General features: G+C 46.5%; 1 protein-coding gene across 1 annotated transcript in view; it reads right to left on the reverse strand.

Annotated features, from left to right (window-relative positions):
* DZIP1 (DAZ interacting zinc finger protein 1) overlaps positions 1 to 22,695 on the reverse strand; it is a 43,695-nt gene extending 21,000 nt beyond the window's left edge. The window contains exons 1-9 of the mRNA XM_080917188.1: positions 22,643 to 22,695; positions 17,280 to 17,364; positions 14,347 to 14,471; positions 13,245 to 13,406; positions 11,810 to 11,947; positions 9,154 to 9,216; positions 4,336 to 4,476; positions 3,655 to 3,703; positions 2,219 to 2,275 (exon numbers count right to left, since the gene is read on the reverse strand). Coding sequence (XP_080773314.1) covers positions 2,219 to 2,275; positions 3,655 to 3,703; positions 4,336 to 4,476; positions 9,154 to 9,216; positions 11,810 to 11,947; positions 13,245 to 13,406; positions 14,347 to 14,471; positions 17,280 to 17,364; positions 22,643 to 22,693 — 871 coding nt within the window. The 5' untranslated portion in view covers positions 22,694 to 22,695. The remainder of the gene's footprint in view (positions 1 to 2,218; positions 2,276 to 3,654; positions 3,704 to 4,335; positions 4,477 to 9,153; positions 9,217 to 11,809; positions 11,948 to 13,244; positions 13,407 to 14,346; positions 14,472 to 17,279; positions 17,365 to 22,642) is intronic.
* Positions 22,696 to 22,946: the final 251 nt, after the last annotated feature.

A 22,946-nucleotide genomic window follows, 5' to 3' on the forward strand; every position in this document is an offset into this window, starting at 1 on the left:
AAATGTTAGGTCACACCAGGCTCTTGCTAACTTACGCAGCAGACAGCGGGGGACGGAGGGGGGACATCTGTCCCAGATGACTGGCTGCAGCCCTTGGATCCGACCCCGCCTCGTGCTGGACGACACTTCTATGTTCACCTTTTCTTTGTGATTTGAATTTTCTTATCCTAAACTTTAGGGCACCTGTGCTCCTCTCATGACGAGGCTCCCCTTGTCACGCCTACCATTTTGGATGTCTAGATCTTTCTCCAAGCTGGAGAGGGATTGGGGGTGAGTACGCCACCCCTAAGGGTCCCCTATATATGGATTATAATCCCCTGATCCCTCCCCAATTCTCATCATTCCAGGACATCTTTTTTTTTTTTTTTTTACCACATGGAGCATCAGTGAAATTTACACATACCACATACTTCTTTAAATAATTTTACACACACACACACACACACACACACACACCCATGCAAGCACTATATACACTTTAAAAGGTAAAATTACTTGAAATTTTGGAGAATAAATTCCTTACTCTATCAAGAGCTTAACGACCGACTACTCATAATCTGGCTCCCTCCCTCAGACTATGTGGACATTCCATGTAGACAGAATCCCTCCAAACACTTTGCTGGGTCCCCCCCCCCCTTTTCTTTCCTGTTTGTGCGCTTGGTGATGTTTCCTTTGTTTAGTGTTTGGCTCAGTCTTTTAATGTTCCATCCTTCCCTGAAGTGTGCATTTTCTTTATTTCCTAAGTTAGTCCCGCCTACTCCCACAACATTCCAATCTCCTTGGCATTAGAAGGCAACAGTGGTTTCATAAGAGAACCCCCGTCACCACCTCCCCCCTCCCGGACCACCTGAGGAAAGCTGCCAAATCCCGAAAGACACGCAGTAATGAATTCACTACACTCGCTGCACAGTCCTCTCCTGCAGCCTGGCCCATGGGAGTGGGCTCAGCTCTGTGCCCAGCCTCAGTCCTGAGTCCACTAGTGCCCCCTGTGCACACAGCACCCGGAACTGTTGCTCACAAACATGACCCGCCCTCACTTCCTCTACCCAGAGTCGTTTTCTTCTCTCTTTCCTGAACAGAGATTAAAAGATTCAAATTATTTCACCATCATTGCAAAAAAAAAAAAAGTGTGAAAAGGCCACATCTTTGTGTACACGCACACACGTCTGTGTGTGTGTGTGTGTGTGTGTGTGTGTGTGTGTGTGTGCATGTTTGCCTGTGGAATGTGGGGGTCAATGGCTGATACCTTCCTCACTTGGGCTCCAACTCAATTATTTATTTATTTATTTATTTATTTATTTATTTATTTATTTATTTATTTATTTATTTATTTAATTTGTGGGTTCTAGGATCTGAGCTCCAATCTTTGTAACTGCTCTGAACCTTTGAGCTATCTTTCCAGCTTATCTTTTGTCTGTTTTTATGTATGTTATGATGACAGGGTCTCTATTGTAGTCCTGGATGTCCCGGGACTAACTTCATAGACCAGGCTGGCCTCAGACTCAAGAGATCTACCTGCCTCTGCCCCTTGCATACCGAAATTAAAGATCTGGGTCACTGTGCCAGGCTATCCAGTGTATCTTTTAAGAAGGGATCTCTGACTGAACCTAGAGCTTGCAGATTTAACTAGACTTGAGTAGTGAACAAGCCCCGGAGATGCCTGTGTCCACCCCCAAGGATTACATGCGTGTGCCACACATGCGTGTGATACACTGTGCCTAACTTGGTCTTAAGTGATGGGGATCAAACGCTGTCCTTGTATGCACAGCAAGGATGTTCCTGTCATCTCCAAAGGCTTGATCTTGTTGGTTTACAACCGGACAAATCCAGGTCCTATACCAGCTGCCCGTGCTGGTCACTAGTAGGGAGAGGAGAACCTCGAAGGAGGGCCCATTGAACTCCTCAGCATCAACCTCAGCCGTGTTGGCGTGGCATGGCCACCCTCCACGATCTTCCAAGGTTCCTTTGGGAAGTCTCAAAATGTGAACTTGCGAAATTTGTACTCCTTCCTTTGTAAGACAAACCACCACAGGACAGGCACAACTAAACCCACATCACAGGATCTCAGTCAAAGCTTGGGGTGAAAAGGAATCACTGTTCATCACGAACTACATTGCTTCTCAAAGAAAAATCTCCAAGACATCACGTAATCGAGTAAAAGTGAGCATGAAGGTGGCTTAGCCCCCCAACCCTCTGCTGACCCTCCGCAGACACTTACTGGGTGCGGTCGGTGCGGCTGATTTAGGTTCCAACGTTGGCCGGGTTAAAGGAGCCCCTGAAAATATAGACATGGAGGTTAAAAAGGGAAACTGCAGGATCAGAGCAAGATTTAGCAGCCGTCACTGCCAATCCTGTGTAGCCCTGGCTGTCCTGGAGCTCCCTCTAGAGAGCAGGCTGGCCTTGAACTCACAGAGAAGAGATCTCCTGCCTCTGCCTCCTGAGTGCTGGGATTAAAGGTGTGGACCACTATGCCCCGCCTGACTCACATTCTTTCACAGTTCGATTTTTTTTCTTGGGATGACTTCTAGTCAATTATTTATAATTATGTGAGCATTAACTTACATTTCTCGTCACATCTGCTCTCCTGAGAGAAGTTAAAGGAAATCATGAACTCACCCCCTCCCAAGTCTTTTTGGTTTTGTTTTGTTTGCCAAACATTTAGCTCATTAAAAAATGGATGATAGCTCAGCTGTGCATCCTATTACCAAACCTTTGCTAGTGTCTCCCACACGGGCAGAGAATTCTTAAACAGTCTGAGGCACTCAGGGGCCAAGCCAAGGATCTCCGGAAGACACTTAGGCACAGGTCTAACTTTTGTTCCATTCTGCCTTCTGATCAGTAACCCTGACAGGAGGTGGCAGGGTTACTGCTGCTGTGGCCCGTAGGTCACAAGTACGGCCATGATGCTTAGTCAAGCTCCTACTGCAGCTGGTCTTGAGAGCGTTTCAGAATGAAGTGTTTAACGCTAATCCTGATAGGTCTACAGCCAGCTGTACTTCGTGAGTTACTCCGTTCAATCCTTGGGACAAGGCTTTACTGTGACTGTTTCCTCCCTGAGAGATGAAGAAACTGAATACAGACTCAACCAGGGACGGGGGCTGAGCTCAAACTCTTTCTAAGCCCCACGTTTCTAACACTGTCTTAAGTATATAATTCAAGAGATAACGGGCTGCACTGGGAAGATGGCTTAGTGGTTAGGAGCACCTGCTACTCTGGCAGAGGAACTGGGTTTACTGAGTTCCCAGCACTCACATAGCAGCTCACAACCATCTGCCATTCCAGTTCTAGGGGATGTCGCCCTCTTTTGGCTTCTGCAGGTACTGCACACACATAGGGTATACATACTTACATGCATGTAAAATACTCATACACATACAACAATTTTAAAAAGTGTTAAAGAGTCAAGTGACTATTAACCAGATGATAAATGCACATAATTGATGACTGACTAATATATACATTTTAAATAAAAGTTTAGATTTTAATTCTTCAATTTTCTGGGTTACGGCAATAACTCTTAACAGCAGACAGACAGACACCCCAGATTAAAATGTTGAGTAGCACGTTGCCTTCGTAGACATCCATCATCAGGCCCAGACTGTCTGCACCCGAGGCAGTCGCTTTGGCTTGGGTACGGCCGTTGTGGCCACTCACCTTTCAGATCGCCAACACTGCCGAACGGTTTACTGGCAAACTCTTTAATCTGCAAAACACGGAATAGCCCAGTAGCAGTTTACATTCTGAACTGGAGAGGGACAGACCAAACGCAAAGCCAGATAGGACCGCCAGCAGATTGCCCTTCTCGCTAAATAACCCCAACATATGCTTCCTAGCAGAAGCAAGACATGTAGAAGAGCCAGGCGTGCGGATCTGGCTACTTCTCCAAGGGATCGTGGGTACAAGTCTTATCTACCTTCAGATTTGTATCTGAAGTATCTCTGTGTCTAAGGTAGCTGTGAGAACAATCTACTCTTACAGGCAGTCCATAAGGGTACAAGGAGGAAACAGCCTATTTTTGTCGTATTCAACTTTAGACGCCATAATTTAAACCTCTGTGTTCTTTGGGCATTGGTGCTGCTCAAAGGCGCTCTGTACAGACCCTCTCCCCGCCCCCAGCCCCTCCCGCCCCCACCCCACCCTCCCCTCCCCCCTCCCCTCCCCCCTCCCCTCCCCACCCCTCCCCGTCCCGCTCCTCCCCGCTCCCACCGATCCCCGCCCCCACCCCACCCTGCCCTCCCCCTCTCCTCCCCACTCCTCCCTGCCTCTACCCCGCCCCTCCCCGTCCCGCTCCTCCCCGCCCCCAGCCCCTCCCCGCCCCCACCCCAACAGCCATACCTGCTGCTTCTGACTGATGATCAGTTCGTTCTGCTCCTGCAGCTTCTGGCCTAACTCTTCCACCCTCCTCTTGTAGAAAACATTATCTGCGCTTAAGTCTTTCATCATTGAGCTTCGAAGCTTCTCTATGTGTGACAGGAGCTGGGGAAACAACCGGGAAGCTCGTCAGCCTGCAAGCTGCACGCGTGACATTTTTTTCTTCAGGCTTTATGTGCTTGTCTTAATTTCCTTGCTGGTTTTTACGTGGTCTCTGTTCATCAAGTAACTGACTCAGAAAAACCTTCTGTCGGTCCTTGTCAAGGTCCTGGCTGTACTAGAGCTCGCCTCTTCCGGGGAGTTTCCCATGGGAGACGGAGCTAAGAGGTGGGCAGTTGAGTCAACCGAAGTACATTCCGTAAAGTCATATACTGCTGCGAGGGGATTAAGGACAAAGTGTCTGTCTCTCTCAGAGCCCTGGTGTCACCTCCAGGGTGAGCTTTTCCTGCGTTCCTGTCCCCTGCCTTCACAGTCACATGTAACACGCTAATTCTGGCAACCGTGGTCCAGAGAGCTCATTTGATCCCGGTTTATATTCCCAGCCATTAGCATGATCCCTGGTCTGTACAGGAAGGAGCTTCAGGAAGAGGGAGAAGGAGGAATGAATGGGAGGGGGGAAACATCTTTAGAGAGTATGAGGATTAATCTCTTTTTCCTTTAGGTACACATTGTGTGTGTGTGTGTGTGTGTGTGTGTGTGTGTGTATACACTGTCATGTAAGTACACACAAGTATGTGCCATGTCCACGTAGGGGAAAGGCTGATACTCGGAGTCTTCCAACATCACTCCTTACCGTATGTAGGCAGAGTTCCTCCGTCCAACCATGATCCACTTTCTGAGGCTGAAATCAAGGTGGGCTGCCACGTCCACTAATTCCGGGTATATTACCCCCTGGCCTCTTGTTAGTGTAGCAAGCTCTTTAATTGCTGAGCCAACTCCTCAGCCCGTGTGATGGTTAATCTTGTCAACTTAATGAGATTTTGACTCACCATGGGAACAAACTTCTAAGCTTGTCGGTGAGGAACTTTCTAAGTGAAGTCCACGCAAGGGGCAAGGCCCACCTTGAATGTGGGTGGCACTATTCTGTGGAATAGGTCCTGGACTGCCCCAGGAGGGCGAGGGGACCTGAGTCACGGTGTCCATTTCCTTCTTCTCTTGACTGTGGGGTGTGACGTAAGGAGCTGCAAGAAGGTCTTGTTTCACTGTCTCCCCTCCCCCCATCCCTGGTAGTAGACTGTACCCTCAAACTGTGAACTGGTGTAAGCAGGTCCCCAAGTTGCCTTTGCCATGCATTTCATCACAATGGCACATAAAAGCCACACAGAAACTTAATGCCAAGGAATATTATATGCCAGATAAAAAAGAACTCAAGCAGCATTTGCCTCTGATAATTTAGAGAATGCCCTGTTAAGGCAATTTTACTAGTTGCTAAAAGAGAGTGGTAAAGAAAACCAAACCAAACCAAAACCGAGCTTGGCAATGCATACTCAGGATAGTGTGCTTCTAATGTCTGATGTGGACAGGCTGATGAAACCAGGGGAAGCATCTGTCTGGTGTGAGGGTGTGAACGTCTATATAGGCACTTCCTAATGTGCCTGTTTGTTGATTTAAAAGATTTAACTTTAACTGGTTGCATATGTGTGTGCCTATGTGGGTATGTGCACGTGTGTGCACGTGTGTGCATGTATCTACATAGGCCAGGGATTTCTGGACCTGGGTACAGGCAGTTTTTAGTTACTTGTAACAGAAGCTGGGAACTGAACTTGAACTTAGGTCCTCTTAAGACAACTAGGACTATATAGTAAGATCCTGTCTCAGGACAGAACAAACCCGAATGTTCTCAATACTTCCAGACGGTTGGAAGAACATAACCCCCAACCCCCACCAAAAAAATCCATCTGAGAAATGCTTAGCTTTAAATCAGTAGGAAATTCTAGTAAAATTGCTTAGGATTTTTGGATGGAGGTTTAGGATCTGGTCTGTGTGTGCATGAGAGAACAACAGACAGACAGATTGAGATCCTTGTACCTGTGTGTGCATGGGTATGTGAGCGTGTGTGTGTGTGTGTGTGTGTGTGTGTGTGTGTGTGTGTGTGTGTGTGTGTAAGAGAGAGAGAGAGACAGACAGACAGACATCCTTGTGCCTGTGTGTGACAGATGAACAGACAGACTGAGATCTATCATTTCAAGCTCTCTGCTGTCCTCTGTGGCCTCGCTCATAACACCAGCTCTGTCACTGTGTGACCATAGTGCACCTCTGGGGTTCTCAGGCTGGGTCAGAAGGTCACACCATGGTTTATGTGTGACTCCCTTTGAACTCCTACAAATGTTATTTTAAGAAGGAGAAGGAAAAAAGACTGCCAAGAACCTGGGTAAAGCAATAACAAGTTGGCACAGGCAGCTTCCCTTAAACAGAGAAACACAGTGTGTGTGTTGTGGGACAAGTAGGCGCCAATCATGTGGAATAATTAATAGGTCTCCGGCAGAGATGACTGCATTTGGTTGAATTCACCTCTTTGTTAGGGTGCAGGTGAGACAGAAGCAAACAGCTTCTAAACAGCAGACAAAGGAACAGCAGAACCTGCTGGGCATGAGTCTGTCCACACCACTGTGCACCACCCAGCCCTGGGTTTGGCTGGGACCTTCACGATGTGCTTCTAGCTGAATTCGGCAAAAGCAAAGGGACATCTCAGGCACAGATAAAGCCCATAGCAGCCCACTTTCACCTAACACATGGAGAAGTTATCCTGACTGGGCTTCTCCTGCTCAGTTTAGCCCTTTAAAAAAAGAGCTTAAAACAGTGGCTTCCAGACTGTCTCATCCCCCCTCCCTGCCCCCCAGTACAAGAGCAGGATGAGACAAGATCAGCAGACAAAGTACACACACACACACACACACACACACACACACACTCGAGCACCAGAGTGTAGACATGCAGCACCAAATGACAGCTGCCAGGAGGCTGTACTCGGGAGCTGGTGACAGTGGGTCTCTTGGGCAGGCCAGCTGCCCAGACTAACTTGGAAAATCACCAAGTTCCAGGTTCAGCAAGAGATCCTCCTGCCTCAGCAAATAAACTGAACAATGACTGGGGGGGGGTACTCACTATCAACCTGTGCCAACACATATGGCCACATACATACCCACACACATGTGAATATGCATACATGTTCACACGTCCCCCGCACACACATATTTTGAAAAATCAGAATATTCTGGAAACTATCAGAAAGCTGTTACAGCTGGAACAGCCAGGTCCAGGAAGAGAAAGGGTGAGGATGAAGGAGCCAGCCCCATTCTTTTATTGACATTGCGGAGAGCGGATGGAAAAGATATTGATCCCAGGCCTGCAGCTGTTCGGAGGAGGGTAACTGCTTGGGTAAGGGCGGGTGGTGGCAGTGTATGGCTCAGGGACCAGAGATGTACAGCATTAGAGACGGCTGACAGGGTTAAGTGGGAGACAGGGGATAAATGTTTGTTCGGATGAACCAGCATACTATGAACTGCAACTGTGACAAACCCAAGAGTTTTATATTAGCTTGTGACAGAGATAACCCCAAGGTGTTAGGCTGCCTGATCCGGAACTCAGAAAGCTAGGTTTTAGCAACAAACACAGGCATTACCCACACGCGGCTGCCGCCCAACTGAGCTGTGCTTACACACACAACCACTGGTCTCTTCTTTCCCAACCTCAGTGGCCCGACTTCTGCTGCTTGTGTGCTACAGTGGTTGTTCCCTGTCTTTAGCCCCAGAAAGTGCAGCGCCTAGTAATTGCTCAGTAAAGATCCGAATGGGATCACTCATCGGTAATACCATTCTTGGTGCTCACAGATCAGTGTACCTGCACACTTGTGTGTTCTGGTCTTTCCTGTTTTCATACTGTTTGCAGGTTGTTCCTCCCCCACTCCATCCCCCCTTCCGGGTCTGTTGTTGTTAAGAAAAGAAATAAAAACTGGAAAACTGTATGCTCCTCTAACTGTTCATCTTTCCTAGCTCTTGTGTGTGCAAACTCTATGTTATATGATATAAAATCTTTAGCAATGTGAGATTCTGCTGAGCGCCATATGAAGTTCTTAGTAGTAACTGTGAAAGTTAGATTATTTTATGGAATGCATATGCTTTACCTAGAAAATATCTAAAGAAGACAAGGGTACAAAAGATAATATTGTTGAAGTATAAGCAAGATTTCCCATCTCGATATATTTTCTCCCTGGTGGGAGCATTAACAATTAATTTCCTGACATATACAGTGCCCAGTGGATACCCTATACCTATGCGCCTAAGGGCAGCACTAACTGGAATCAACTAGTTGTTTGTTTTTAACATATTTTGAAAGGGAGACATGAGGCTGGGGGAGGAGAGGTTCAGTTCCAGAGTGTGCTGGAGGTGAAGAGTTAGAAATGGGTAAGAGTAAAATAAACTGTAGACATGTGTGAAACTCTTAAAGGACAAACAAAATAGTTTAAAATCTTAAACATTTACAACATGGAAAGAAAACTGAAGAAAAACTTACAAAGGAGTAGCAGTGGTTGATTTTGGTAGCAAAACTGTAAGTAATTCTAATAATTTTCTCACACATCTCTCAGAAAATGTTAAGTAGGGAAATGTGTTTTATTACCAAGTATACTAAATATTCTGTTCAAAGATGGCCAATTTGTGTGTGTATGTGCATGTGCATGTGCGCATGTGTGTGTGTGTGTGTATGTTTGTGTGCACAAGTGCGCACTTATGTTTGTGATGCCCCTTTTCACTGTCCACACCGGGAAGAAAGCAACGGTCTTACCTGCCCCTTCTCCTTGCTGTGCTCTTCGTTGAGAACTTGAAATCGATCTGACCACCTGTTTGCCTGAAAGACAAATGGCGAGTCAGTAACTCGGGAGCCCACTCCACACTGGAGCTTCCCCTCCACAGGCTGCCCATGAAACCCGACCGTCTCATAAAACCCCAGCTACCATTTCTAGAGTGTATGTGGCCAGGATGCTCAAACCCACCCGTCTCTGCTTGTACTGTAGGGTTGGGATCAGTAGACATTTGATTTACACAGTGAGTGTTTTAGGTTACAAAGTGGGGGCAGGGGAGTCTGTCACATCGTGGGTGTGGAGGTGTCCTGTTCAGGCTGCTATTATTGTGACCAAGGCAAGCTGGGGAGGGAAGGGACATCATCACAGGAGTCAGGACAGGAATTCAGGCAGGGGAGGACGCAGAGGCCATGGAGGAGTGCTGCTTACTGGCTTGTTCCACATGACTTGTTCAGTCTGCTTTCTTGTAGACCCCAAGGCCACCGGCCTAGGGATGGCCCCACCCACAAAGGGTTAGGTCCTTCCCTATCAGTCACTAATTAAGAAAATGGACTGTAGGTCTGCCTGCATCAAGACCTTGTTTTTTCCAGTGAGGCTCCTTTCTCTCTGGTGTCACGCTGTGTCAGGTTGACAGGAAACTATCCAGCACACGGGAGAACAGCCGTGGGCAGGACTTAAGTGGATGTGTATGGTTGTGTTTCATAAGACGTTATTTGAAGAAAAACAAAAAACCCAAAACAAACAAATGAACAAACAAAGAAACCAAGTGCTACTGTGAGATTCTAAGAGGTCAAAGAACCAGGGTTGTTGGGTCCGGGGGTTCTAGTCAGGCAGCTCAGTGCACGGGAGACACTGTGGTCTGTGGAAGGTAAATGTCAGCTTCCAACTTCCTACTCAGGTTAGTCACATGGCTGAGCAACCTCTGGCAGCTTGGAAGAGGATCAAAAAGACAGCGTGCACCGTATGGGACGGGGTGGACATAACCATGAGGGAACTCCTCTTGAATATGGATAAGTCAGCTCGCTCAAATGACCCAGCGACATGGTACAGAGAGGAGATGTGGGGAGACCTGGTGGAGGTGCTGCTCCAGTCATACCGGGGAATGAGTAAGAGACAGGTTCTGAGAACGGAGAGACAGCTGCCGCAAAGAAAGCAGCAGGACCACGGTAGGGAACAAGGAGCTGTGTTCTAGAAAGAGGACACTGGGCAGAAGGGACATCATCACTGTGAAGGCAGAAGGGACATCATCACTGTGTACAGTGGGACAGGTAACAAGGCTTTGCTACACTGAAGAGTTGGGGGCAGTGTCACTGAAAGACTAAAGCTAGACAGGACAATGACATGCGTGCCCAAGCGGTACATTTAAGGGAGGCAGGCAAGACATGGCATTAAATCAAGGAACAGCAGAGGCTGGAGAGATGGCTCAGTGGGAGCAGTGACTTCTCTTCCAGAGGTCCTGAGTTCAATTCCCAGCAACCACATGGTGGCTCACAACCATCTGTAATGAAATCAGATGCCCTCTTCTCATGTGTCTGAAGACAGAGACAGTGTACTCACATACATAAAATAAATAAATAAATAAATAAACAAATCTTTAAAAAGAAGAAGAAACAGTAATCCTATTTCAAAAGGTCCTTACCATTTAAAAGTTCCACAGGCTTACTCTTACTAAAAATTGTATTACATTTGCTTTTTATGTATGTGCACTTATATACATTTGTGTGTGTGTGCAAGGTCAAAGACTGCCTCCGCACCCATGTGGATGTCAGAAGGCAACCCATGGGAGTTGGTTCATTCCTTCTACCAGTTGGGTCCCAGGGGTTGATCCTAGGTCATCAAGCTTGGCGACAAATGCCTTCACCTTGTGAACCATCTCACTGACTCAAGGGCTTTTACAAAATGACTGAATTCAGAGGCTTTAACAGCCAGGGTAACAATCCCCCCACCAACATAGAGGGTCGACTGGATGTGAGGGCTCACAAGGCTATACCACCAACCTATATATATTAGCCTGTTTGATTTTTAATTTCCTTCCCTTTACCACTGCGATCAAACCACTTTTACAGAGTGATTATGGAGTCTGACTTCCCAATGAAAATAAAATATATCAAAGATACCAGTTTGTCAAAACACTGCTACACGCAAACTAATGTACGCTTAATGCTTCAATATGCATTCTTAAGTGAGCTCAACAGCAGCGATCTGGAAATCACTGAATAATAATATGAATTGACAAGTTTGAACTAATGTTTTCATCGGTGATAAATTTTAACTACTATCCTGAACTTATACCTATGAGTCAGCACTTATGAAATCAGGCATTTGTTGAGAGACAAGAAAGGAAAAGAAAGAAACAGAACAAATACATTTGCTGGGAATGAACTCATTGAGAGAAAACCCAAGGCGGTGGAGTCATGGCTCTGTGGTTAAGAGTTCTTCACTGCTTTTGCAGAGGACCTGGGTTCAACGCACATGCCAGGACTCAAAACCACCCGTAATTCTAGTTCCACGGGATCCAATGCCCTCCTTCTGCCCTGTACGGACACTGCCTGTATGCCGCGCACACAAACTCATGGAGACATACACAAATAACTAAATACATATTATACGTTGTGGCTGTGGTCCTCACCCACGCTGTACCTGGCTGTCCAGGAGCTGCAGCATGTTCTGAAGATCCTGGGGATACGGAAGATGGTCCTCTCTAAGCTCGTTAACGTCTCTTAAGGTGCCAATGTTGGACTTGATCTGGATGTTAGACTTCTGTATTTCGAACAACTGCTGTGGGTGGAAAGAATCACCAATAGAAATGTCAGGCATTTATTTAAGGGGAACAGTGAAAGAGCCAGGGAGCGCAAAGCCGAGTTCAGCAATCCCTGTCTCTCTAGACACTCCTTGCCTGTTTCCTCCTCTTCGTCCTTCTTCTACAAGTGTCTGATCTTTGATATCTCCACCAGAATGTGGGGAAAAAAAATGGGAAGAAGGCTGTCGTTTTAAAGATGATCTATTATTGGGGCTTAGGGCACTGGTCTCTGTTTCCACCTCTCTGTGGGTTTCGGGGATTGAGAGGGGACTGAAGCCAGCTTGCATGCAGCTGCTTTATCTGCTGACCATCTCTCTGCCCCCAAGTCAACTCCCGGCCTCGGAAGATGGGTCTTTACATGTTTGACAGGAACATAATGTCTGTGAGAGGAACTGGGTATATGCATCTCTCTCTGTTTATTTTTTACGGCAGATCTTGCTATGCTGGCCAAGCTGGACTCGAACTCCTGCTGACCCCATCTCAGCCTCCTGAGAGCTGGATTGCAGGGGTGGATCACCATGCCTGTGACAGTTCTGAGAAGTTAAAGATATTGCAAAAGAAGGTGAACACTGTCCAGGGGCCATACCAATAAATCCACTGGGGATATAAATGGTTTAATTTCCCCAAAGTTAACTATGGAAAAAAAAAAAAAAAAAACTCAGGTGACGACAACAGGCTGTAAAGTTAAGATCAAGAACAGAAGGGCAGGGAGCCTACTTCATCAGATGCTCATGGCAACCCACTAAAAGTGGGAAGAGAAGCCTGTCAGCACAGAAGCCTCTTCTTACCAACACTCCCAGGGTGAGGTCACAGTGAGAGCCATAGACCATGGAGACTGCGTGCACTTGGCACAATCGATGAATTGTACGGTATCTCCAAGATTCGCCCCACATAAACTCTGACTAATTACGATACCCTGACACTAGTCAGATAAACCCCCATAGCAGGGCTTCCCATACAAACAACCCACGCGTGTCCAGATCGTTAGGTTCCATAGTAAAAAGGTTGACGAACTCTCGCTGACCACAGAAAAGCCGCAGGGGACAGAATGGCCCACTGTAACACGGTGTGTTGGACAAGATCCTGGGTGGGGAAGGGCAATAAAAGGATTCTCTTGTTGTCTTTAGTTTTGCTTCTAAGACTTATCCGCCCCTAGGAGTTGCCCAGGGAGGAGGGGCAGTGTGTACTGGGCATGTAGAAGACCCTATCCCCCTGGCTACATAGCCATGCAAACACAGAATCCCAAATCGAGCAGTCTGATGATTACATACTTACATATTCTAATGCGGAATTCTTCGAAGTTAACTCTTTAAATTCCCTCATAAACATCTCCTTGACTTTCTCCATTTCCTCGAGTAGCTTCTCCTTCTCTTCCTCTTTCCATCTGTCAAACAGCTTCAGAAAGTCTTCTTCTTTTGTTTTCTGCACTTCATAGTCCTGAAATTATTTTAAGATTATGTCACTAAGGGATATAACACAGATGCAAATTTTCAAACGAGTCATAGCTTCACCCCAAGTCTGTTGGTGTTTCTTCTTTGAATTAGACATGTAGGAGCACTTTCCAAAACCACTGGCCCATCCACAATGACTTTCCAAAGCTAAGCACAGACTGGGGAATGGCAGATGGCTCCGTGCAGAAAGGTGCTTGGTGCCAAGCGTGAGAACTCCAATGAGAACTAAGGATTAACAGAGTGGAAGGGGAGAACCAGAGACTTACAACTATCCTCTGACTTCCACAGGCCCAGGACACAGGCACGCCCACATACAAATGCTCAATAAATAAATGTAAATAAAAAAATAAAAAAACAAAACCACATTTGGAATCTGGAGATGTGGCTCAGTGGTTAACAGTGCTTGTTGCGTAAGTAGGAAGACCCCAGTTCAAATCTCCAGCACCAATGTATAAAACCAAGATGGCCCCTCGCAAGCTTACAAGCCCATGCTGTGCAAGTCAGAAATAGGAAGACTGCTGAGGCTTGAGGGCAACCAGCCTCATCTGTGTTCAGTGACGGAGATTGTCTCAAAGGAATAAGGCCTCTGGCCCATGTGAGAATATGCAACACATATTATACTCAACACACACATGTATCATATACACACATGCACACACAGACACACATGAACACAGAGACACACACACACATGCACACACAGAGACACAGACACAAACACACATACACACACATTAACACACACAGACACACATATGCACAAATACACACATACACAGAGATACAGACACACACATATAAACACACACATACAAACACGCACACACAGAGACACACACAGACAACCATGGAGCCAGCATCCCTCTTTCCCTGCATCTTTTAAAGGACTTCACTGTGGCATCTCCACACAGGGCGCTGTGCCCTACCTTAGAGAACCGGACAGCATGAGAGTGCTGGGCAGACTCGAGCTGAGACCTGGTGAGTTGCAGCTGTTCCTTCAACATGTCAATCTCCTTCTGGAGCCTGTCGGTCTGGGCCTTTGTGTTATAGTCTGTTGCAAGGGAAGATCTAGTTAGAATGTAATTCCTTATGAACTCACCTGAAAACTTACGGGGCACAGTTCTATGGATGAGACAAAGGAAAATGCTCTCCCTTGGGACGTTATTACGTATTTTACGCCATGAGCCCAGTCCTGTCCTTTAGTGTTTATCTGGAGCCCTTCATGTGACCAACCACTTCATTAGCTCTGGTGGCTTCTTTCCGCCACTCACTGTACTAAGGTTGATTATTCAGCAGGGTCACCATGAGAGCCTTGTTCAGGGAGTGAGCCCGGGGTTTCTGACCCACGGGTGCTCGGGACTTTTCCAGGGGTGTCCGTCACACTCAAAGCGGAGAAGCAAGGGCTTCACCTACAAGTAGCACAATCCTGAAATCATAGTCACCATGGTTCACGTTCCCACCCAAGTCCCCTATCAGCGATCACAGAGACCCCGGGGGACTCGAGACGCAAGCTCAGGCAGTCGTCTGTCAGCTAGGGCCCAAGCGAAGAACTGAGAGGTGGTGAAAGGAAGGATATAGTTATGTACATGTACTTACATGAGGATGTACACATGACTGAATGGTAAACGTGTGCTGTGAGTGTAGACATGAAAGGTATGGGAACCAAAGCTGAAAGTCAGAACCTCAAAGATGACCTGAAGAAACAATACTCATGTCAGAGTCCGAGGCGCCCTCTGACAGGAGTATGAGATAGAGTGAGATACTGAAACAGAGAGAGAGAGATCAGTTTCGCGCCCGAGAACGGTGGGCCACTTACAAACAGTTCAACATTCCGTGTTTCCAATACACCGCTTACTCCTATCAGTGATCCATGTTTTTACTTATTATATATGAGTACACTGTCGCTGTCGGCAGACACACCAGAATAGGGCACCAGATCCCATTACAGATGGTTGGGAGCCATCATGTGGTTGCTGGGATTTGAACTCAGGACCTCTGGAAGAGCAGCCAGTGCTCTTAACCGCTGAGCCGTCTCTCCAGCCCAGTCCATTGTTTATAATGAAACTTTCTGCTGTCTGTTTTGCTTCTACTACAAAGCATTATGGGCAGAAATACACGCAAATCTGCTAAAAAGCATTATGGGCAGGAATACACACAGACTGGCCCCGGTTGACGAGAATGAGAACAACTTGAAAACACTTGTGTAGGTCACGGTGGCACAAAGCCAGACCAGCTCCGGGAGAAGGAGACACTCCAATCATTGAGAAGACACCAAGTGGGAAGACGGGCTCCGTGGGTAAACCTCAGAGCGTGCTCCTGTTTCAGAGTCTTTATTTCTACCTCTACCTCCTGGTTATTTCCCATTAGCACCCAAGCACATTGACCCCCACGTAAGACACATTTCTCTTGCTTCTGCACTTCAATTGACATGATTCAGGTCTCTGGCTTTCCTTCCCAGCACACATGGCTAACATATACAGCCATGTTTGTTGAGAGCATTTCCTCACTGGCCCCCAGCTCCGCTCACTCAGACTGACATGTTGTCTCATAGGTTCCTTAAAGTTTTGGTGTCCAGGGCAACTACTGTGCAGTGATGGGATGATGCTCTCCATCTGCATCCCGGAACATCTGATACACGGGAACATCTGGCCACTGCAATCTTTTTGGAACCCTCTTCCCTCTTGCTGTTCAAGACAATGGCTACCCTAGGTCACCCTCATTGCTGCTCTCTAGCTGCCCTTCTTGAGGAATAAAGTTGTCTGGGGGGAGCAGTAGAGGGGTTAGTATTGGCTTTGGGTCTTCTGATCTCTAAGTAGATGACATCAGCCCAGCCCACTGTCCTCCAGCGACTTCCAGATCCTTCTATCTCTCCAGGACCTCCATTTTTAAACACCAGCCACGTGACTTGCAGATGTAAATGTGTGTGAGCCCAACACAAAGGCTCCTGGCTCCTCCCTCTTTCGAATTCCTTCCCACCCCCTAACCTTCTATCACAGAGAATATTCATCTAAGCAGGAGTAGATCTTCATGGGTCTCTCACTTTCACCCCAAGTCCGACACATGTCTTTTTACCCCCCTCTGCCCTGGAACCACCTGGTCCAAGATTCTCTCTTGTCTCACTTGGATTTCTATACGCTGCCTTATTCTGCCAGCCTCTGATACTGCCCTTGCGGACTACATCTGTATCTCTATCTCCACCTTCTTCTATCACCTACAGAACACTCTCCTTTGGATACTGATTACATCGCCACTCTCTACAAAACTGCCATCCCCTGGCTTGTCACCATACTTACATAACACCCACCAGCCAGGGCCTTGAGATCTGTCGCCCAAGCCTCCAGCCTTCCCAGACACCTCTGCCTTCCTCACCCCACTCCTCCAACCTCCTCGCTGTTCCTTAAACACACATCCCAGCCTCTCCTCCTGCCTCTCAGTACTGCCCTCCGTGGATTCTAGTGTGCTCTGGTCCCTCATGCTCATGAGACTAGCTTCTTCATACAACTTCATGCTGGTTAGACATGGCCTCCTCAGAGAGCTTCAAAGACCCCCTGAGAGGACTCTCCCTTTGTCCTGTCTTTGGCCTTTGCAGTCTTTGTCACTTTCTTGGCATTTGGCACTTGGAAAACACCATGTTAGGTTTAAGTGTCTCTTTAGCCCTCCGTTAGAAGTTGGACTTCTCCCGTCCGCTCCCAGCTGTGTGGTAGGCCACCGTGAATGTGCACCTAAGTGGCTCAACATTTACTCACAGCCTATGAAACTTTCTTCCAAAAGGATTGAGGAATGCCCTGGGCCACTTCTCAGTTGAGAAAGGGGAACAGAGCAGAAGGAAAATGACTCTGAGAGCAGAGTTCGTGCTTACCAAGGTGAGACTCTTCAGTGTGGCGGCGCTGAATGTGGCTCTGGAGAAACGCTTGGTTCATAAAGGCCTTGTCACAGAAATGGCACTGAAAAAAAAAAAAACAGCAAATTCAAATGTCTGTGGTGATTTCCCCCACTGTCTCGCAGTTAAAACCAGGGATCTGAAGCATGGCTTACGGCGGCCTTCTTCCTAAAAGATACAGGATGCTGGCTATGATATTAACTCAAAGGGCAAATGTAAGGTAAAGACTGCCCTTGCCAAACTAAAATAAGTCGGCGGGATATATCTTTTGGCAGTTGAAGCAACCCTTCTGGTAATTTCCAGAAGCCCTAATGATGTTGCTACTACATGGGGTTTCCGTCTTCTTACCACCAATTTGTTCAAGGCAGGAGGAGAAAGCTCACCAGAAACCAGCCCCGCTGATACCTTGGTATAGGATTTCAGCTTCCAGGTATGTGCCAAAATAAAGTTCTGTTACTTAAGCCATCTAATTGATGGTATTTGTTACGGCAGACTTTGTAGCTAATACAGGTGAGTGTGTGTGTGTGTGTGTGTGTGTAATGTTTTAAAGCTAAAAAAATTCTTCTATGAATATATACATTCATTTAAAAAAAACCTTTCAAAGATATACAGTATACAAAAAACATAAAGGAGACTACAGGGAAAGAAATATTTCCTCCGGAAATGGATAGAAGGAAGATTTTTAAAAATTAAGGGTACGAGCTCTAGCACCTGCTCTCGCTCCAGGGGATGGTCTTGCACCAATATGTCTATTGATTTATTTCTACATCTTAGACCCTCCCCAAATTAAAGGACGGAAATAGAGCAAACACCAGCACACACGTCGTATCTTGGAGGTTGGGTTATGGTGTCAGCTGCACTGCTCTGCATTCTTCCTGGGTCACTATGACTTGGTCCATTGCTTGTTCTTATTAGTTTTACTTTTTAAATCTTCCTTTTTAAATGGATATTCGGCATACGGTTATTTCGATTTTTCTGTATATCGTAACTTTTATACAATAAAATACTGAGTGGGGGGAAAAGACAATATACATTGCCATTGTAATCCCTTTTCACATCCTGACTGCCTGAAACATGTCACACTCATGTTCTCAATGAGAAAAGGGCCTTCTCGAAGTGGGCGTCCTTAGAGGTCTCACTTTCACTACATAATCCCTGTGGTTTCTTGAAGCCAAGGGGATGGAGACAGAGAGAAGGAAAATAGAAACAAGGACGGGGTGCGTGAATGTGAACTTGATCACAGCGTCTGCCCAATCTCTTCGCAGAGAGTCCAGGGCCTCTGGGATTGGGAGAGGTGAAAAAAACCTAAAATGCCGGTGGTCACGTGACTTCCGGCATCTCCAAGTCCATCATCTCTGGTGCTTGTTTTGTATGCCACAGGGCTTTCTGTACGAAATCTCACATCTTGGCTAAAAGAACCAAGTGCACGCTAAGCATGGCTGCAGGAAGTTAGTTAACAGTGATGTACGTACAATACCGTTTCCAGTCCCCAGAACAGAGACCAATGCACACAAGAGTTCAGTGACCTGTTAAGGTCTAACAGTTGAGACGGTGGTGGAGATGGGACTTGAACCCGCTCTCCCTGGAGAGCTTCTGCATAACTATTCTCATTGGGAGCAGCAGCATGGGACCTGATTCTACAGCAAGACCACACTTTTCAATTTATAGCACAGTCTACCAGCCAAGCAAGAAGAGAGAGGCCGTGGGCTGGAATATGTCCATCAGTAAATAAATGATTTGCACCACCATCTTCTGTCTAAGTCTTGATGGCATCCTTTTAAGTTAAGGAATTTCTTGTGCTCTGAAAATGCACATAGTCCCTAAACAAATTATCTTAGACTAAAGGTATGGGAGAGTTTGAAAGACAGGGAGCAGGGAAGGGAGGGAGCAGAAGGGAGGGAGGGAGAAAGAGAAGGGGTAGAGGGAGGATATAGAAATATATATCTCAGTCCATCTAGAGCCAAGTTTCCTTTTGAAGCCCGAGGACAGACAGACTCATTTAACTCACATTTTCCTACAGAATCTAACTCTGCTGACATCTTCAAACTCCAGCACCAGAAAGGCGTGGCTGTTCCCTCACAAGGGGAGTTCATTCCACACCTCTGGAATCAGAATCCCCAAAACATAACAATCTCCTGGCAGGTAGGTAATGGCAAGCCATGAGGAATGCTCGGCCATTAGAACACATCTCCAACTTAAAATGTGTGTGTGTGTGTGTGTGTTGGAAAGGTCCTCCTCCTTGATGCACTTTCTTCTCCTCTCCTAACGGCTCCTCTTCCTAGTTTCTTGGCAGCTACAGGCACTCTACGATAAACATACAGATCTAAAGAGTCAAAGCTGGGATCCACCCATGAGAAAGAACATGTGTTTATCTTTCTGGATCTGGATTACTAAAACTATAAATAAAATACATAATACTATAATAGTAATTAATAAAGTTATTAATTACTATTAATTAATCAGTTTACATACAAAGTTCACAATTTCCTTTCTCTTTACAGATAAATAAAATTCCATTGGGTATATTATATGTAGCACAATCTTATTATCCACCCAGCAACTGATATTTATCAGTTACCCTATGCAGAGAGATAGTGTTCCTCCAAAGACCACAGTGGCAGATGTGGGAAAACCCTATAGAGTTGCTGGGGGATTCAGAAACCCTCAAGACAATACAGTATATATTAGCAGTGTTTTGGGCTACCTACTAGAACATGATTGTAAGGCCCACACTTTGATTGTAGGACATGGGGAAATCAAGCTGGTACTGATCTGGAAGTTTCTTCCCTGCTGGCTAGTTTCCATGGTGCCTTAAGTGCCATGAAGGCTGTTGAGGGAGAACAGGTCTCAAGAGTCTTACTGGGCTGTGAGTCCTGCAAACCATAACAATCACCCTGGAAAGATACGCCAATTAGTGCCAGGGTGCTATGGTTGTTATGGGGCAGCCAACAGCTGGGGAGGTGTCACGGAAGGGAAGTAGATCGATCGCAAGAGCCAGGTATCAGGATGTTTCCTTAGAAACAGTGTCTTCTAGACGTGATGGGACCATTGCACCCATGAACCATGGCAGCCTTAGCTCCCAGCATAAGACCTGTACAAGACCAAACTGGTCAGCACTAAGACCCTCCACTAACTAATTCAATAGTTCATTGCCAGAGGGACTCCATTCACGGGTGTAGTCTTTAAACACCTCAGTCACCCCATGCACTACTACCACGACCTTGGCCATCTCACAGAGGGTTCATAAGAGACAACTTGGCACCGGAAAGTCACAAGGAAAACTGAATTCACGATTTCACCAGACCTGTTTTATCTCACGGAACTCCTCATCCAAACAGGCAGCTGCTGCCACTGCCCTGTTTGCAGGGAGAGTGTGTGCTTGGAAAGAAAGCATCTGTGCAACATCTAGCTGTGAAACCAACACAGGCAGGTCACTTCACTTGTCCATCTAAGTAGGAAACGATGATGTAGTCACTTCTGACCCACGTGAACCCACACCAACCCCACCACTGTCGGCACTGGCATTCAGAGAGATCACCAGCGCTAAGGGTCGGCACAGGCGCCACCGCCGCTGGTTTACATATTCACACATCCATCACATTTCACATTTGTTAGAGAGCTTTCATCGTTCGTATGTGAAAATCTTTAATGGTGACTGAAAGAATGAGAGAGAGAGAGAGAAAGAGAGAGAGAGAGAGAGAGAGAGAGAGAGAGAGAGAGAGAGAGAGAGAGAGCGCTTTTTGCTAGATGGGTTAATATTTCACTCTATGACCACCCAACCTCAAAAACAATATACTCACTTTAAATATTTAAGAAGAATTAATTCTATCTATTGTACAAAAGAGAGAGAGAGAGAGAGAGAGAGAGAGAGAAATCGTAGCATTATTTATAGGTCTGTAATTTTCAAGCACCATTTGTAAAGCAGGCCCCCTGAGAACAAGTCTTTGGAGAGAGTGCCCCCTGGTGTCTACCCAGGGCCAGACACTTCCTGGCAGCATGATTTCCCAGCTGCTTCCTCAGGCTGCAAAGCACTCCTCTGAGTTCCTGGGATTTGTCTTCTGCACTATGAACTGGACCACTTCTCTGCCCTACATCCACTTCTGCAAGGCTGAAACCCACGTCGGCTCCCACGTTCCCATGAACGCTTGAAGCCATTTACAGAACACTTCTCCCAAATGTCTGTGACCTATTCTGTCAACGCATGGTTTTACTATCTTTTTAATCAAAGTTTGCCCTTCCTTCAACTACGCACACTTCAAGCCTCCTAATCTAAAATCTCAAATCCAAAATGCTCCAATGCATAGACATCCTCCTACAAGGGTAAAACTCCACACCCAACTCCAAGCAATGGGTCTTAGTTAAAACACAGGCAAACCTAAAATACTGTATAAAACCAATGCCAGGTCATCGTTGTAAGATGTATTTGAAACACCAATTAATTGTATATTTAGATTTGGGTCTCATGGGCTGAGATGCCTTTTCTTCTCTTGCAGAGGCCCAGGTTAGAGTCTCAGCATCCAGATTAAGGTGCTCCCAACCCACTCATAACTCCAGTTCCAGGAGCGGTGACACTCTCTGGCCTCCTTGGGCACCTGCACACACTCATGCACACACACATGACTCAAATATTTAGATTTGGGTCTCAGGCCAAAGACCTCTAAGATGAATGTTAACATTCCAAATTTCGAAACATTTCAGATCCTAAGCATTTCCAAGCAGAGATACTCGACCTGTCCTTTGCTTTCAAAACTGCAGTATTTATCCTGGGTTCAATGTCTAATCCATAACAGACAGAGGTTATGATGTGAATAAAAAGCCCTTAGGAACTGCACACATTGGGAACTTCAGGAGTCTGTAACTCACTTTGAGATGTGTCCTATGCAGGAACCAAACGGGTAGAGGAGACACAGGAGTGTGCCAAACGCAGGCCAGAGGGGCTGAGTGAGGGATCCATTAAGGTTCTGTTTGGGCATTTTTCTGTCATTTGGAAACCGCTTAAATTTAAGGGGGGAAGGGACTCACATATTGAGTCCTATCCAGGTCCCTCGGGGGCCGACTTCAATAGCAATGTGTACACAAATGGACTTTCCACAGTCTCTATTGTAAAGAGGAAACAGGCTCAACAACTAACATTTGGATAACTCGAAAAGCCCCGCAGACAATATTAGATATTTAATTATTAATTCCTTGGTGGCTGCAGAAGGTAATGAAATGTTTTTTTGCTGATGATTAAAGCGACTGCTTTGGCCTTAATCTGTTTTCTCTGAGAGGGGGTCAGGGGGATCTCTGCAGAGTGGAAAGGTTAGTCTCCTAAGAGGGCCTGGCCCGGCACAGAGTCCCACCTGGTAGTAGCTGGCTTTGGCTTCAATCATCATCTGCTGCGTGGACAGCATCTTCTTCCTGCGTTTACACTCCTCCTTAAGCAGTTTGATCTCGCCAGCCTGTTTGGTGAGCAGCTGCTTGCTCTGCTCATAGTCGATCAGACTCAGGCGCAGCCTCTCCTCCACCAGGTTCAGCTGCGAGGTGAGGAACTCCTGCGAGTGCATCAGGTATTCGATGGTGAGCTGCGCCAGGCGGATGAGCTTTAGCAGAACCGGGTCTACCCCTGACTGGCAGTGCGGGCACTTCTCGTCCTCCAGTTTGCAG

Source organism: Micromys minutus (assembly GCF_963924665.1).
Source record: "Micromys minutus genome assembly, chromosome: 5".
Lineage (NCBI taxonomy): Eukaryota > Metazoa > Chordata > Mammalia > Rodentia > Muridae > Micromys > Micromys minutus.